General features: G+C 30.5%; 1 protein-coding gene across 2 annotated transcripts in view; it reads left to right on the forward strand.

Annotated features, from left to right (window-relative positions):
• The window catches only part of mnb (minibrain), a 403,438-nt gene that overhangs the window by 251,450 nt on the left and 133,773 nt on the right, over window positions 1-18,215 (forward strand). For both annotated transcript variants that reach the window (XM_075376582.1, XM_075376583.1), the window contains exon 2: window positions 13,181-13,392. In XM_075376582.1, the coding sequence (XP_075232697.1) occupies window positions 13,181-13,392 (212 nt within the window). The remainder of the gene's footprint in view (window positions 1-13,180; window positions 13,393-18,215) is intronic.

The raw sequence follows: 18,215 nt of genomic DNA on the forward strand, positions 1-18,215 counted from the left end.
TTATAAAATTATCACGGTCTACGCAGACAGGTTTTTTTTTCTTAATAACTGCTCAGTATTTAATTGCTATGGCGTAATGAATCTGATGTTTTGATGTTTTAAAGCTAATTTTTAGGAGAATTGGTCGAATAATTTTCGTTAACATATTCTTTATGTAAAAATTAAAATGTAAGAACGATTTTGATAAAGAAAAACGTTATCGTGTTTGTATATTAATTAAATGTACGTACTTAAACTTAATTACGCATAATTTAATCGGTTTAACTTGCACACCGTCTTTTTCGTATATCTTTATTAGGATGAAAATGTCTGATCTACATTTTTTTTGAGAACGAAAAGTTTTTTGGTTCCTTTTTTTTTTAAAATAAAGGCAATATTTTTTGTAGATCTTTAAAAAAAGGGAGTTTAAATAAATAAACTGAATTAATAGAACTGATATGTAGGATATTTTTAAAAAATATCAATAACTAATGATTTTTAATTTCTCCTTTAATTTGAAAGTTTTGAAGTACAAAATTTTGATAAGTTTGTTTTTTAGTTTCTTGCCGATTTCTAAAAATAAAGAATTTTTAATTTTTTTTTACTAGAATGTAGATATAGTAATGAATAGTACATTGTTTTATATGAAGTGAATGCCTGAGTGCTTACAGCTCTGATAATCCTTATCTTAGATTAATTGCCAGGGTGTTTCTTATATGCGAATTAAACTATTATCGATTAATTGTATTTCAATCAATCGGATTTTGGATAAATAGGAGTCACTAAATTGTAGAATATTACTTTATTATAGTTTATTATATTGCTAAGACCTTATGCGCTTACAAAAGTTTTTTTTTTTAATTTTGAAATAAATAAAATTCATTTTATTTAGTATCGTCTGGGTTTATCAGTAGACGTTCTTGAATATCGTATCTATGGTGGCCGTTTAACTCCAACTGTGATCAGCGGGTGGTTTTTCTCTGTTAAGTTTATTATTATAATAATAATAGTAATGTTTGATCAACATCGGTTGACTGATTCTGATTTGGAGTTTGGGTTAGTTACACAAAATTTCCCTTTTATATGTTTTTTTCTTTCTTTACACATACATATAATTATGATCTGTAAGTATTGAAATGCCAACAGAGTTCCTTTCCTATATATATATATATTTTTTTTTCTGTCGGGTGATGGTTGGGGGTGAGGTAGGGAATGAAAAATACAAAATTATGTTATCGTTTAATTTTATTTTCCTTGCGTAAAATCCTCATCGTTCTATACTTTTCTTTTTATTGTCATGTCCTTTACTTTAGTGTATATATTTCCTTTTTTCCTTAAAAAAACTTTCCTTTAAGTGTCTTATTTAGCATTGTAACCGTGCTTCGCAACGTGACGTTATTTTATCGTTTTTTTTTGGTTTTATTTTAATGTTACTTAATTTGATCCCCTTGTCAGGCTCTATACGAGTAGAATTGTTTATTGTAATTTGAAATAAGTTACTACTACTAGAAAAACATTTATACGTGTACCAGTATGTAATAATTACAGTGATAATATAAAATAACAATCTACTTGCCAATACATTTTACCCACATCTATACGTAACATATTTTACCCCACTCGAACCTTAGGATATATTATATAAATTAAAAAAAATATATATATATATATATATATATATATTTTAACGACTTCAAACAAAAGAAAAAGATTATTACCCGTATATCGTGAAACTTTATTTTCGACTTTATGTCAGAATGACGGAAACGTTAACTGTAGCCTTCCTTTGTTAAAAGTTGAGAGTTCGAACCTGTTATGTTTTATCCCTTAACGATTCCTCGATATTATTACCGGGGCTTCTGATAATGGATTCCAGTTAACTAACATCGGACGATTCATATATGTAATAAGCTATTAAACTAATTATACGAACAAGCAACGCTACTAGTTACGGGATCTAAATCAAGAAAGCTACACAAGGTGTATCCGTCATCACTTTCATATCGTTCAAATTAAGCATAATTTAACGTCGGTTTGGTTGATTCTTCTTTAAGATTAAAGGTAAAGCAGTGGAATTTTTTTTAAAGGAAAAATTATTATGAGTATAAAGACGATAAAAAAAATTTTTTTCGGTTATCATTATTAGATATTTGATTGTTAAAGAATAATTATATATGTTACGTAAAGTTATTTTGATTTAAAAATGTATTGAAAGGATTTTCAGGCAAAAATTAATCGGATAACTTGAAAAAAAAAATTACTACATTCTGAGATTCTGACGCTCGGTAGTATACGGTTTACATTGATTATTTCTGGATTCATTTTTAATTTTTATTAAGACCTAGTTATATCTTTTTTGTGTTTCTTCCGAACAGTTTTTTTTTTGTCGTAGGAGCAGAATTTTGTTGTTCAATTTTTAAAAAATAAAACTACAATTCATTTCAGAGAAATAAGTTGCTAAAAAGTAAAAAAAAAAAAATTAAATATTTTTTACTCATCTTAATTTTGGTTTTCTGAAAAAAATCGTGTTTACAATAATTAGTAAGTTATCAGTTGTCTTTGTGCGGTGTAATTATAGTTTCGTTTTCTTTTTTGAAGTTTTTCTTCATAATTATCACTTTTCATTAATTTTCTGTATTATCGTTCTTGTCTGATCACTTTATTTTATATTAAATCAAAATATTATTACGGTGTGTTATGTTGCATCGTTGTAAGTGCATTAGATTATTTTAATTTATACCTAATTAAATTCTATTTACAAATCTGTAATAACTTACTGTTTTTTTTATAAATTATAAATTCAAATTATTGTAACTACTATATGTGTAGTGTAACAACGTAACATTTTTCTTCCTTGTACGTAGTAAAGGTTTTCAGATTTCAACGGAAATATCCATTTTGACCATCCCTGAATCCATTTTGAGTAGTTTGGGCATGACATCTGTACGTACGTATTATGCGTTCGTATGTATTTTGCATAACTCAAAAACGATTAGCTGTAGGATGTTGAAATTTTGGATTTAGGATTGCTGTAACATCTAGTTGTGCACCTCCCCTTTTGATTGCAATCGACTTGACCAAAAATGTCCAAAAAAGCCCAAAATGTTTGGATTTTGGACTTTTTTTTAACTGCTGTAACAACCTCCATTGAGAGCTTTTCAAAGATATATCATAAGTAGTAACTTATTTTCATTGGTTCCAGAGTTATATCCAAATAAAGTTTAATTAATGAAATATTTTGTTCTTACAAGGGGAAGGTACATCGATTCGAATTCGACTTTTAATTTTTTTTTTAATTTTAAATATATTGATTAATAATTTTTAACCCGTGATTGTAAAAAAAAATACAATAAATAATACTTCCGTAATAACGATTAGAAAAAAAATATGGAAAAAAACAGAATTTATTACTGAAATAAAATTTTATGTACTTTTAAAAATGTGTATATGTAATTTAATGGGCGTACAAGGAAGTCATGTGGTGTCCACATCAGTTTTTTTTTTTAAATCTTACATTAAATATGAAATTGACTAGTTATAATGACGTTATATCATGCACTAAAGTATATAGTATGCGCTGTTTGTGTGTGAACATTACAGATTAACAAGATGCCTCTTCGATTTTTTATTACGTAGAATAAGAATGGATGTATTCTTGTTATTTTCATACTTTTGCATGTTATATAATAATTGCGCCAGCTACTAATTTTTATCCAATTTATGTATTGAATTTAATTTTTATATATATATATATATATATATATATATATACACACACACACAAATCATAAAATAACGTAACCTTACGAATGATTCAATTACACGCCAGAACTGGCGCCATTTAAAATTATTCCTCTTAGCACGAAATTATTAATAATATTTTTTATTCTGTATATATTGAACGAGGTTATGGAATTACTACATATTTGGTTGTTGGAATTCAATTAACGTGATGTAATATACATGTTGGACAAGACCGACTTCCAAACTGTTTTCATGTTTTGTTTTTCGAGGAAATAATAATGTTAAAAATAGACTAATATATATATAGTAAAAAGAAACTGATTACATAGGTGCTAGTTCTTTTTACGTATATTATTAACGCTATATCTTTTCCGTTTGTTATATATTTAAAAAAACTGAAATTGGACGAAGGTAATGAGAAAAGTTTAGTAATTTCATTATCTAACAATTAATGACGTATTTTTGTTGATCCGTTACGGGCTAATAGTCATTCAGTTTAGATTAAAAAGTAGTCAAAAGGGTGGTATTTTTCAATTTTTAGAATTAAAACAATAATAAAACACATTTTCATCAGTAAAAAATACTCCATTTTTTATAGTTTTTATTATAATGGTATTTCTTGACCCTAACCTCATCGACAAAGATATAAAACGGACTTGTGTAGTTCTGTTTAGTTGTCCGGCTGTTTGAATGAATTCATTCATAGCGGTTACATAAAGATTATCTTTATTAAACTTAAAAATGAAAACTGGCCTACAGATTTGAACATATGAATGCAAAAAGTAATTAAAGTTTTACGTAAAGTATAATTACACCGGCTATTTGTACATGTCTCCATAAAATTATTCTAGATTGTGCCTCGAGATTATTGTTGCACATTATTTTGTTTTGTAAATAAAGTTGAGGTTTGTATTTGTAGGCGTACAATGAAAGAAATTTAATTAAATTACTTGTAATAGCGTTAGGTTATTTTTATTAAGGTATGAAAATACAGAAATTGCAGTTGTTTGTGTTTAAATGCTTTTTGCGAATGTAAAATTTCATCCAAAATTATTCTACTGTAATCAAAGTACTCGCCTCTGCGTTTTAAGAGAAATGTTATTGGTTATTTTTCACGATAAAAAATGTATCGCATTTTCACGCTAAGTTTCAAAATTGTTTGGTAAATTAATCTTAAATACAATAATATTTTAAATGTATTGATCGTATCATTGAAAAACTTTCACCGCAATTTTGTATTTTTAAGACTAACAAGCGGTGTAATTAATTTTGATCTCTGTGAAGAAAGAATACATACAACTTATTGTTTCTCAACAAGAAACGCATTACCTGTCCCAGTCTTTTTTCTTATGGCTTTGCTTCATATAAAGTAAAAATCAGGCCTACTTTCTCTGAAAGTAATGATATTCAGAAAATTCGTGTGATAAATTAAATGAAGGTGTAAACTTTAGATCTGGGTATATTCTGTAATTCGTTAGGCTTGGTGCACCGACGTAGTGCGGTATTTTTTTTTTATAGAAAAGAAAGCGATGGAAAACCGCTTCACTCCTCACTTTCTTTATTTTGTTGACTTTGGATTACTTCTTATATTGAAAAAGATACAAGTCACTGGACTTGTATATATCGTGCTTTACAACTTACAACCGTTTTGGTTAAGGTACCAAACGTGCAACAGCGTTCTCAGTTCAAGCTGTTATATTGAAACTTTTTTGTGTTTTACAAGAGAAAGTACTACAGTATTTACTGAACTCAAGTCTTAATTTCTTTCTAAATTATTTAAGAACAAATTTATACACATTTTGACATACACACCTAGAGACAAGAAAAATAAAATTACCTTTTTATATCTTTTCCTTTTCATCAATTTCTATTGCTAAAAAAATTTTGTAATATTTTTCTAGTTTAATGTATATAATTTGCGTTTAGCGCTGCGGAAAATAGAGGCACTATCAAGAAAATTCTCTATACTCATACTTGCTTATATACTTTTCTAATTTTATGTACTACTTTAGCGGGATCTATTTTTACTTTTTTCCTTTTTATCTTGCTGTTCTTTTGGTCATTGTAAGCGTGCGGTATTTTGAATGCAGAATTAAAATTCGTATTTTTTTGCAATTTCGTATGTTTTGTATCTTTTTCTGCGTTTAGGATACTACACTTATCCTAAACTAGATATTATGTATCTTAGCATTAGGTTGTGTTAACTTATTTCTCCGATCAAAATTTCGAACTTAAGTTTGGATTATGATATTTTATATTTTAGGAAGAATCATGAGGAGGGGTTGAATAACTGAATCGGCACTTCAAATAAAAATATATGAAACATATTTCCTCGATCAAAATTATCAGGATGGATTTAGCTATATCAGACCTACCCCTCCGAAAAAAGAAGGGACCAAGGATAAAGGAATCGATTGGTTTCTGAAAAAATACAGCCTAATCCGGAATAGGAGATGAACCAATCTCACGCTTAGGAATTTTCGGGACATTCTCTAGTCAATCGATACTCATTCAGTTTGCAAATTTCTTGAGGATTTTTATCCAAACGGAAGTAGCACTTTTACTTACAACGATTTTGAGTTTGTTACCTTAAATAGATATGTTGTGATAAATATTACGTTTTCCTGAGAAATCATGTTACTGGTGCGGGGCTTCTGTACGTATAAGCACACAAAATACCGGAATTTTATAGTATGTGAAAGTCTAACCAAATTAAAAACCGTTTACCCAGATCCCGGATGGAAGGTGATAGAAATGAGATAAATTCATTTCTGATGAATAATGAATATTATTTAATTCTCCGTTATTTTAGCTTCTTAAAATAAAAATAAACCCACGAGTAAAATAATGATTTACTCTAATTTCAGAATTAAAAGTACTTTTCATTCGAGACGACTGATAAACGTTTTATTAATCAATATTCATTTTTTTTAAATTAATGATTTCACAGAAGATGCCTTTTTTAAGTGAATCGAGTGTAATATTTACGTGCTAATCTGGCGTCAATATATGACTTTTTATGTAAATTATTAAATAATTTTATATTTTATAATATTAATATTGAAAAATTATTCTCTTTGAAGGAAATCTACGAGGCTCTTTTTTCCACCTTAGTTACTTTGTTCGCTCTTGAATTTAAATAAATGCTTTAATTTATTTTATTAATTGTTTTTAAATCCTACAAAATATTCGATAATATTGTTATTCGAAATTTGTTATATTCGAATCGAGGGCAAACGTAGCAAACAACTGATTTATTGCAATCATTCATTCTTTTCCGTTTATTTTTGGAATGTTAAAAATATTTTCTTATTAGTGTAAGTAGTTGTGATATTCCTTTGTTTTATTTAACCTTTGGAAAATAAAAGTAAAACTTTAAAGTAAGTAAAAAGTTTGATATCACATTTTTTTCTGTTCTTTTTGTGAAGTTCTTTTTAATTAAAATCTGTGGAATGCGTATTAATTCTTTTTAATTTTCATTTATTTACATTTATTTTTGTATATACATACAAATTTACATATTACATTTTATTTATATATATATATATATATATATATATATATATATATACACACACACACATATCAGCCGATTAGGGCTCCGACCCTGGACCCCGGACGCATTCGTTATCCTCATGGAATGAAGAAGAAAGAAATGAATAATGAAAGGAAACATATAAAAAAAGAGAAGAGAAAAAGAAAAGACAAATGAAGTATGCAGACGTTACAATTATTTGAAGAAAAAACTAAATTACAAAAGAAAAACTAGTAGTTACCTTAGTAATGTGAATATTAAATACTTCACAGATATTCATTAAATAAAAATGAATTAGTTATTTTACTTCATTGTATTTCTGTTGCCATCATAACAGAGTTATAATAGAATAAAGTTTTGTTTCTTTAATCCACAACTTCACCTCTAAAGTTGTTAAGGCCTCGATCTATGGTTCCCTGGGATAACAGGATGTATTCTGAAAATTTTAAAGTATTCGGTCGGTTGCTTCTCCCATGATGCAGTTGCAAACAAAGATAAAATTTCGCATTTATATATAAGATTTGTTTATGTAATAAACATTTACGGTCTCGTAATTTTGTAATGGTGATTCGCATTCAGAAGTTTTTTGAAATTTTTCATTTTTTGTACTGATCGCGGTTTATTTCTTTCTTCATTTATATGTTTAGTAGAAATATTTAAGATTTTAATTTAAAAAATAAGAAATGATACTTCACTAAAATATTACAAATAAAAATAAATACCATTGGTAAAGAATAAATTCACTTTTTTTGTCATTTTCAAGCGCATACATTATGCCCATTGAATTGTACTTTTTGTAATAACGTTTACTTTACTTTTGTTTCATCTTTATTTTTTTCTTTAATGGGGGTAACCTATAATAATGTTAATTTCTTTATGTTTATTTGAAGAAAAAGCTTGCAAAGTATTACTTTCCCAGCTTTGCCCGTCAAGTCATACAATGCCTTGAATAGCTTTTATTACATTATATTTACTCGCCGGTTTATTGTAGTGGTTAAACTCATCGTCGCAAAATCAGCTGATTTAAGAAATCTTAAAGGCAATTGCTTTAAGTGGATTTGAATACTAGACTGTGGATACCGGTGTTCTTCGGTGGTTGGATTTCAATTAACCACACGTCTCAGGAGTGGTTGGCCTGAGAGTACACAAGACTACACACAGTGTGCACACTGTTCAAGACGGTACATTTAAAATTACACACTAGACTGCGCACAAATGCTTTGGTATCTCTGCAGTGTGCTGTTGACATCTTATCTCTGACTCTGTAACCTGGTATTATTTATTACATGTAATTATTTGTATATGTAATAATTATTAATATATTTGTAATTTTTTTTTTATAACATAATAATATTATAAATATTATATAAAACATTAACCTATATGTAAAAGTATTCATATTAGATTAATAATTTGCTTAAGTAAAGTTTTTCTCTAAATTTAACACCCCTTCAACAAACACTAAGATAGGAAAAAATGCCAAAAAACGTTCTGCATTTTAGGCCCAACGTCTATAATTTTAAAGAATTATTACATAATTATTAAATAATTACATTTCTTGATACCTCTATATATGAAGAATACACTTTCAAAGGATTTTAAAAACATTTTAAAGCGAAGGGAGATAGAGCAAAAGAACAAAAATCATATATTTCAGTTTTAAGAGATGGGCAATCGAGTTCAAAAAAAAATTGAATAATTTACATATGCATTGGTGGTAACGAATTCGATTTAATAAAGTTTTCTTTAAAAAGCCTCTGAAGAAAATCGGAATTGGTTTTTTCGCGAAATCTTTCCATCCCTTAATGAATTTTGAAAAAAAAATTAATATCATCATGTCCCATATATGTTAACCAAATTTAAAGAAAATTGGTGTGGTCAATCCAGAAATGTAGGCCCAAAAGCAGTGCGACACACATATGTACGCGAATACGTATATATGTTTTTTGGTATTGATCTATTTTGACTCTAAAACGTAAAGATTTGCAAAAAACCCGATACCCCATTTTTGAAATGATTACTATATTTACACCCCTTTAACTCAGCTGTTCTGGCTACACAGTATATTCACGGAAAAAGTAAAAATAGAACGTCTAAACAGAATTTTTTTTTCGAAACTGTATCTCATATTTACCTGTTGTAAAGAAAGTACCTTTTTTTGGTGAAAAATTATGATAGAACAAATAATTTTTTTAAAACTATGTTGGGTTTTTTATCAAAATAATAAATCCTTCATTAAATTTTATTTTTTATAATTTAATAAAAAGTTATGAGTATAACTAAATAAATACTTTGTCCTTGTAGACCAGCGCTAACCGGGTTTAAAATTTCACAAATGCGTTCTTTGTTAATCGCTTTATTTATAACTTTTTGATGATAATAGAAAAGCTTATTATTATTAACTTGCTTTGTAATAATAGTAAACAAATCCAGGACTTATTTACTTTTCGTTAATTTGTGCAACTTCATTTCTATATTGCAGCGTTTTTCTACCTGGCGGTCGCGACCTCCACGAGGCTAGCGGTAATATGAAAAGGGGGTCGCGAAATTAGCGTACAACTTTCTACGTAAACAATAATGCAGTAATTTTATTATGAGGAAAAAATCATTCGTTATCAACATTTTACTTACATTTACATGTTCACGAGTAAACAAAATTAATTAATGAGATATATACGTTTTTTTTTCATGCGTTTCAAAAGTTTTACCGTGCGCGGGTCTGTATTAGAAACACACAAAAATAAGTTGTTTTCAAGTGATAAAAGACGATTCCTATCTTTAGTTTTTAGCGCATCATAGACGAAAAATCATTTTCACAGAGGTAAGACGTGGCGAAAAGGATTAATATTTTCAACGCTTCTGTAACTAAATTTTCATATTCGCTTCGACGAGCAAGCTAAAACGTATCAAAATCTTCAGATGTGAATTGTAACGTTACGGCAATTCCCATTTTACGTACTTAGTCGTAACGTGTATCGGCAGAAATTTCGATGAGCCGGTCGTGAATCTCAGCCGGTAACTTCGCTTCTGCACAACGTTTTCACTAAATGGATTCAGTACGAATCCCCTCAAGAAATGGTTTTTTATCTTCAGGGAAAACTTCAACTGAATTTTTAGGTCACGGCAAATGCATGTTGATGCTATCCAAACTAATAATAGCGTCTTCTTCATCCAAATTTTTCTCAGTATAATCGGAAATGATTGGAAACATATCAAAATCTGTGCTTTAAAGACGAATAATCCGGGTATCAAGCTTCTTAATGAAAGCACATGAACTTTGTCTGTCATTAATAAAATGTTTTTATCACGTTCTTGTAAATTCACGTTCAACTCGTTTATATGCAAAAATCCATCGGCTAAGTAACCCGACAACAACATACACTTATTCTTTGAAAACAATAGGGTTGGCCTTTGTTTATCCTGGGAAATTATTATTAATTCATCCCGTAATTCCAATAGCCGGGTTAACACTTTCCTCCGCGATAACCATCTGACTTCTGTGTGGAAAAGTGGAGATTTTTTTCTTTTCGCCCGTTTCATCGCGTAGTTAAGCAATCAACCAATTTTGTAACAGTAGACTTTTAATAAAATTAACTATTTTTACAGCTTTACAAAGAATTTGTAATTTTCCGGCTTATTTTTTGTGGCAAGAGCATATCTGTGAAGAAAGCAGTGCGTCCATTCTGTCCTTGCTATAATACGATCTTTTAATTTTTTCAGAATTCCACTGTTCTTTTCTATTATCACCTTTGCATCATCACTGCATACTGCAATACATCTTGTTCAATCTACGTTATAGTTTTCAGTAGCTTCATAAAAAACATCAAAAAGACGTTGTCGTGTTGCACGATCAAGTATTGGTTTATAAAACAACATATTTTCTTTAATCATTCTTTCCCTATCACATTCTTATCTCGTAAAACATAACTGAGAAATGTTTGCCACATCTGTGAATTTACAAATAGAAGCGTGTTGTTGATTTCTCAAAGTAGGTAAATTTTCTTTTGAAAAATTAAAAAGGTTTGATTTTGTTTAGTTTAGTTTTCAAGCGTCGAATTAATTTTGACGGTTTCATTCTTTCATCGGAGAGGACTTAAAAGCAAACAACGCACTGTGACTTTCCATTCAGTGAGGTAAAACATAATTGAAATAACTCTAATTGTCAATCTTGTCATTTTACCAATCGATTCGCCGAATGTAGATGTCTCACTTCGTTTTTTTCACAAATTTATGCATTTTGCATAACAATGTAATGAAAGAAATTCAGTTACGCCGTTTGACCGCCCACTAAGAAACCGCAACCTCAATTATTATTTTAAATAAAAATACACTTTTAAAAACTTAGATAAAGGCACCAGGACCCACCGAGTTTGTCTAGTGGTGAACGCGTCTTCCCAAATCAGCCGATTTGAAATCTAGAGTTCCAGCGTTCAAATCCTGGTAAAGGCAGTTACTTTTTTAACGGATTTGAATACTAGATCGTGAATACCGTTGTTCTTTGATGGTTGGGATTTTCAATTAACCACCCATCTCAGGAATGGTCGGACTGAGACTACAAGACTACACTTCATTTATACTTATACAATATCATCCTCAGTAATCCCTGAACGGTAATTCCTGGAGGGTAAACAGGAAAAAGAAAGAAAGATAAAGGCACCAGAGCTCGCTTCGCATTCAAACTAATCTGACGTTATGCAATCCCTTACGCCTCTTTTATCTTGCTGAGAGTTGACGTGTTCAAACGTATCATATGCACGTTCAAACATGACGCTGTCACATCGAACATTATCCAAGCAGACCAAATTACAAAGCACGTCCACATCAAGTTGAAACCTTTACATCTCATGTTTGTACGCTTTATACGTGCATATTAATACCCGACGTTATCAACGCGGTTAAATCATTTTAACTAGGTTTCATTGAGTTGTGGTTGGGGGTCGCGTAATATTCATTATGTATTCTTTGTACTTTTTGGGTTCGTACAGCTAAAATAGGTTGAGAATAACTGCTTTACTGAAATTCATTCGTCTTTAAAAGACTGAAAGTAAACATCGTGTACTGCTTTTATTTTCATTATAATTAACTTGTTCACATTTTCCCTGGATGAAAATCTTATGAAATAAGATGCGAATATAAATTATCTCTTCTTGTTATTTTTGCCCCTTTTGGGTTTTACATCACTTTTCAAGCTATCCCTCAATTTTTTCAACTCATCGTTATTTCAGTCAGGTGAACTAAACTGGTTGTTTTGTTTTCATAATTGTATATTATCATCGTAAATTTGTTAAAAATAATTTAACCCTTCGTTTTTTTTTTTTTTTTTTTTTATTATAAAATTTATATAAGAAATCTTTTCTCTAAAGATATTTTGAATATAAAAATTTCGGTTATTTTCGGTTTTTAATTTTTTTATTTTTCTATAATATACATTTTGGGCAATCCATTAATTGTTTTAATGAAGTGATGTAGCGGGTTCAGTAATTCTCCTTTTATCTTGTTGCATGTAGTATAGAAGAGATTTAAAATAATATTTCCCTAGTTGCCAGATAGAAATTTGTACGCTGTTTTAGATAGAATAGAGAAATCAGAAGAGAAGGTTGTCTTAAAATTAAATTATTTAGTTAAAAAAATATGGCTTAATATTTGATTTTTTTTTAGAGATTGAACTGGTGTAAAAGTCTAAAATTGATCAAAGATTCTGCTTTAGGAAAAATTAAATTTGTACTATTTCTATTACGACCACGATTTATGCTGAATTATGTGGAATGTGACCGAAAAATTAGTCTTCAAGCAAAAATGATAGCTGGCGGACCTCGAGGATATAACAGGTCCTTATGAAATCATGGTTATTGCGGTATGCATTTTGTACAATTTAATTTAGAAAAACAAATTAATAGTTTTTTTCTTTCTTTTTTGTTACAGCGGGTGAAAATGTGCGAGGCCACCACACGCCGTTGTACGGTCGTATTGTCGCCGAAGAACAGTTGGCATCTTTACATGAAGGGCCGCCTTCCGAAATACAGGACATTCAGGCTATGCAAGCGCGGATCCCTCATCATTTTAGAGATCCTGCTACAGCACCGCTACGAAAATTAAGCGTCGATCTTATAAAAACGTATAAGCATATTAATGAGGTAATCAATTTATTTTTATTAGTTAATGTATTATATCGAGATTTTATTTTCTTTTGTTTCTATTTAAGTTATTGTTAGTTAATTGTAATTACGTCATCTGAATATCTTTTAAATGTATCTTCATAAAGAAAATAATGTTATTTATTGTCAGTAGGAAATGATTTAATGTACGAATTGAAAAGATGTGTTTTGTAAATGAGTAGGACGAATTTGGATTGGTTGTCAATCATCCGATGTGAGTTTTTGTCAATCGGAGAATATACATTTTAAAACTACGGATCTGAAATAGTGATGTTTATTTAACGGAGTGTTATATGTAAATTTATTTTGATTTTCAATTTTCTCTTTATTAAAAAATTCCTTTTGTTTCATTAATTAAATTTACTATGACGTCACATTTTCAAGTAATATTTTTTAAAATGACTTTTATCCAACCGTCGTATACAGCGGGAGGCGTATAGATGTGCACATTGCGTGCGAGAGAGAAATTCATAGGACGGATGGAACAGTTAGATAGTCATTCCTTTACGAAAACATCTCGTATAAAACAGCAATTAAGTTAAATATATTTTCAGGATAATTAGTAGCGCGGTAACCCAACCGTCAGCCTGTGTGCACAGAAATACCGCCGCCCCTATATATATTAAATAATTTCTCAAAAGTAATTAAGTTTCTTAAATTCCTTAGATCATTAATTAATGGATTCCCGTTGTACATCGTCTTTTAAAAGGCTCGGTCAGTTAGTATTTTTGAATCGAGTTTTTAAAGATCATTTTACGGTCGGTTCGCTTTGGTTTCATATATGCTAGTCTTATCTTGTTACTGCTCTCGTTTGTTTTTAGATTCCAGTGAATGCATGTTCATACAAGTTTTACGTTTTGGTAGGCGCAGTGAGTTTATGTTTGCGGATTACGAATAGATTATGAGTGATTTTTCATACTTTCGTGGATTTTTGGAGGCGGCGGCTATCGTGTAATTCTACGTATGGATATTTGAGCGGAGGGGTAACACGCGTACAAAGTACGCGTGCTCCTCTTAGGTGGACCCGAATAAGTACGTGATGCGATATCTTTCTAGGCGTTGAGCTTTCTGGAACGGGCTGCAGAGATTCGGTCTGGTGGACTCGGGAATGTGTCCGCAATGCGGACAATCGGACGATGTACATCATGTTCTGTGTTTGTTCAAAGTACGAGTTGATACGCACGGTTGACTGTCGGCTCGATATTATCCGGTCGGCGCTGGATCTCAGTGTCAATTTGCGAAACCAGGCCGAATGGATAATACTTGAGAATTTAATACACTATTTGGCAAAAAAAAAAAGGATTGCCGAAGGTATTTAGGGTGCCGCCTGGTCTTTCCCGCGTTCTTCTTTTGTTTGTTTTGTAATCGGTAAGTTTTTGTCGGCTTGTTTTGCCGTAATTGCGTGTTGTATTAGCTTCTTTTACCTTCAGGTGGGTAGTGGATTTCAGTTCCTTTCCGTATTTTGTTCGCTCGTTTGAGACTAACGTAAGTTGTGTTTTGTTGTTAGTTTTGTCGTTTTTTAGGGATAGTAGTTCACCGACGGGAATGTTACGTATGGCATTCGCATCGGTGGCATCCTGACTGAGACAAGAACAAGGCCGAGGCGATGCCTTTCGCCGAGGTTTTGAAGGTGACCTCCGGCAAATCCCCATAAGGGCTAGGTACAAAGGGAGTGGCGTGGCGACCGCAAAGGTCACACGGCGGGTGTCTTCCCCTACGGGGTCGGGATGTTTCTCAGACTGCGTTACATATGTTGTTGGGATGTGTCAAGTGTCTTTAATGTGAATGTGTTTATAGGGTCGGTGGTGAATGATATTAAATAGATAAATAAAGAAAAAATAAGGAATGTGACTTGTTTAGTTTTTAGCGATCGATACATCTTTTAAGCGCCAAGATTGTCGCGAGAATTTGATGAAATGGAAATGAAAATATCACGTCTGGTATTTTCCAGACGAAAGGCTGAGATGCTACCACTTCGCCACTGAGTTCGGCTTTTACTTAAATTTATTTTTAAACTTTTTTCACCACGAAGTCTTTTTATTTTAACTTAATACTTATTGTAGTAAATAATAATATATTTTATTCTGAAAGATGCAAAATAATACAGATAATGAATCACGCAAAGAATGTATAGGTATATTACTCTCGAATGTAAAACGGCTGGCGGTTTTGGTTTACCGGTTACACATGAGAGCTTTTAAATAGGTTGATCTTGGGCTCAATCCGGCATGATTCTTTCAACTATTTTTTCACGCATCTCGTCCTCCTCTTTGAAGTACTTGTAAAAATACACACGTTTGCTCGGATGGATGAAAGGAAACCGTGATAAAACCTGCTTGTTCATTATATATAACAGTTAATTATAAAATAAGAAATAGACGCTATAAGTCATTATTAATTATTAAAAATAGTGAAATAATTCAGAAGGTGTTAATTAAGATTATTTTCACACATTTTAATAGAGTTGTGCACCTTGACAGAGATGCAGAAAATATGTTCCCTGTTCGTTATTTTTTAATTAATATTCCAAAGCGATCGGTCACAGTTGCATTATTTCTGTAAACGAAATATTAAATCAATCTGTAGTTTATTAAAAATATCTGTGGAAATATAATCGGGTCTTTCTTGAACGTCGGATATTTGTGTACCTAGTTACAAGAAAATATTCTGGAAAACACACGCCTCTTTTACTTTATATCGAAAATGAATATTTTTTAACGGTATTACACTTTGTAAAATATCAAGAATGTGAATAAGTAATTTCTCTGATAGCTTAATCGATCGTATTCACGGTTTAATGACCCGAGTAAAAGATGTGCAACGATATTTTCTATAAGATTAATTTATTTTAAGGGAATATAAGATTACTTTAAAATAAAAGATGTTAGTGAAACGGTAAAATTTTAATATATTAATTGCCGTGGAGAAAAACCGATTGTAAAAACTACAAATTTCACTGTTATTGCGGACTGTTGCCCCATAAGTCAAGGCGCCAACTAGTCTTTTTCTTAAGAAATATATTGTATAACGACCATGTTGGCGCGAAATAATTAATCGCATATTATTTACAAATATTCTGTTTGCAACATAATTTTTTTTTTTTTGGGTTATTCAGATTTTCTTGCTAAGCTTATTAATACGAACTTATTTATTTATATTTGTTATATGTTTTTAATAACGATTTTTGATTGAAGTAATTGTTTCTTGAATAACTTGAAAACCGTTCCGAGTCTCAAAATACCCGCATCTGCCTAGAATAATGAAACAATCGGGCAGTATCTGAACGTATTAAAACAAACTTACGGTATACAGGTTAACGACTTATGTTTTACGTAAAGTCGGGTGGGGGTAAGGTTTATAAAAATAAATAAAAATTATAAAAAAGGTTACTAAATTTAAAAATAAAAACGATAAGGAGAAGACAAAATTGAATTTTACTCCCGTTTATTTAGAATGAATAACGATAGATTGACTAAACAAATTTTTGATTTCTTCCAAAATAAAAAAAACTAAAGGCAGACCGTTCACACAAGTCAAAGAAGACAAGTCAAAAAAAACGGAAGAAATTATAAGAGAAAGATAAATTTTAATGAGAATATTAAAATATGAAAATAAAGGTTCTAAGAAGCGCCAAAACGCAAGAACAACAGAAACAACAGAACCGAACTTTCTGAAGAACGAACGAAAGATATATTAGAAAAAATGAAGAGGTACACTGGGCCGGTAGAAAAACAGAAAAAAAAGAAATAACCGCGTATGAATAAACGATATAACCTTCCAAGGTGAACTATTCGTAGAGAAAAAAAGATACTTTTGTTTGATTTTTTGCCATGTTTTTCCTCAATATGTTAACAGAAAAAAGAATGTGAAATTAAATAAAATTATCTTATTGCTTAAAAATCGTTATTATTGAAAAGTATAATATTCATATTGTACTACATTTTAACCAAAGGTTTTTTTTTTTTTAAAGATGAAAAAGAAAAGAAGACGGATTGTAACATTAACAAGCTGCTTTCTCTTCCAATAGGTCTACACTCACTCTTGATTAGTACGTCCTTGAGGTATAGAATTTCTTTCAGGTTATTTATGTAACCTTTTTTTATCGTTTTACAGAATTTATTAATAACAGCTGTTATTGTTTTTGGCATACCAGCTGTCTACTGTTCGTAGTTTTAAGATTTGTTGTTTGCGCTTGCGCTTTCAGTTTTATGAACAGCACTTTCTGTTAAACCGCTTTTCTTTTTTTTTTCCCCCCAGCTAATTCACTTACTCCCGTTCCATGTAACAAGCCCGTTCCCTCTTTTCATTTATTTTTCCTGTTTATCGTCGTTTTCCTTCCACTTTTTCTTATTTTGAAGGAAAAGTATTTATTATTTCCTTTCCGTTTTCTTTTACCTCCTTCTACTCCTCCTCCCTGCTCACCTCTTTTTCTGTTCTCCTTCTTTCACTGTACCTTATTTTTTGTTTCGGTTACCGCTGTAGCATAACTAACCGCTAATCTGTACATTATTCAGTCGTTGCGCTTTCTATTTTTCTTATACTTCACCACTCTTTATCGTATGCATTTGAAATGTCCAGCGGTTCCCGGTATTCATTGTTTTTGCGACATCGTACGGTTTCGTTTTCTATTTTGTTATATCTAATATTTCTTTTCATCTCGCTACATTTTTTCTTCTTTTTTTTATCTATATTTTAATAACTAGGTGAGCTTGACCGGTTATAATCATCTTATAATTTTTTACGCATTAAAGACCGTCTTAATCGAGGTTTCCTTAACCCGGTTATCGGTTCCAGTATTAGTT

Source organism: Lycorma delicatula, chromosome 10, assembly GCF_047948215.1.
Source record: "Lycorma delicatula isolate Av1 chromosome 10, ASM4794821v1, whole genome shotgun sequence".
Taxonomy (NCBI): Eukaryota; Metazoa; Arthropoda; class Insecta; order Hemiptera; family Fulgoridae; genus Lycorma; species Lycorma delicatula.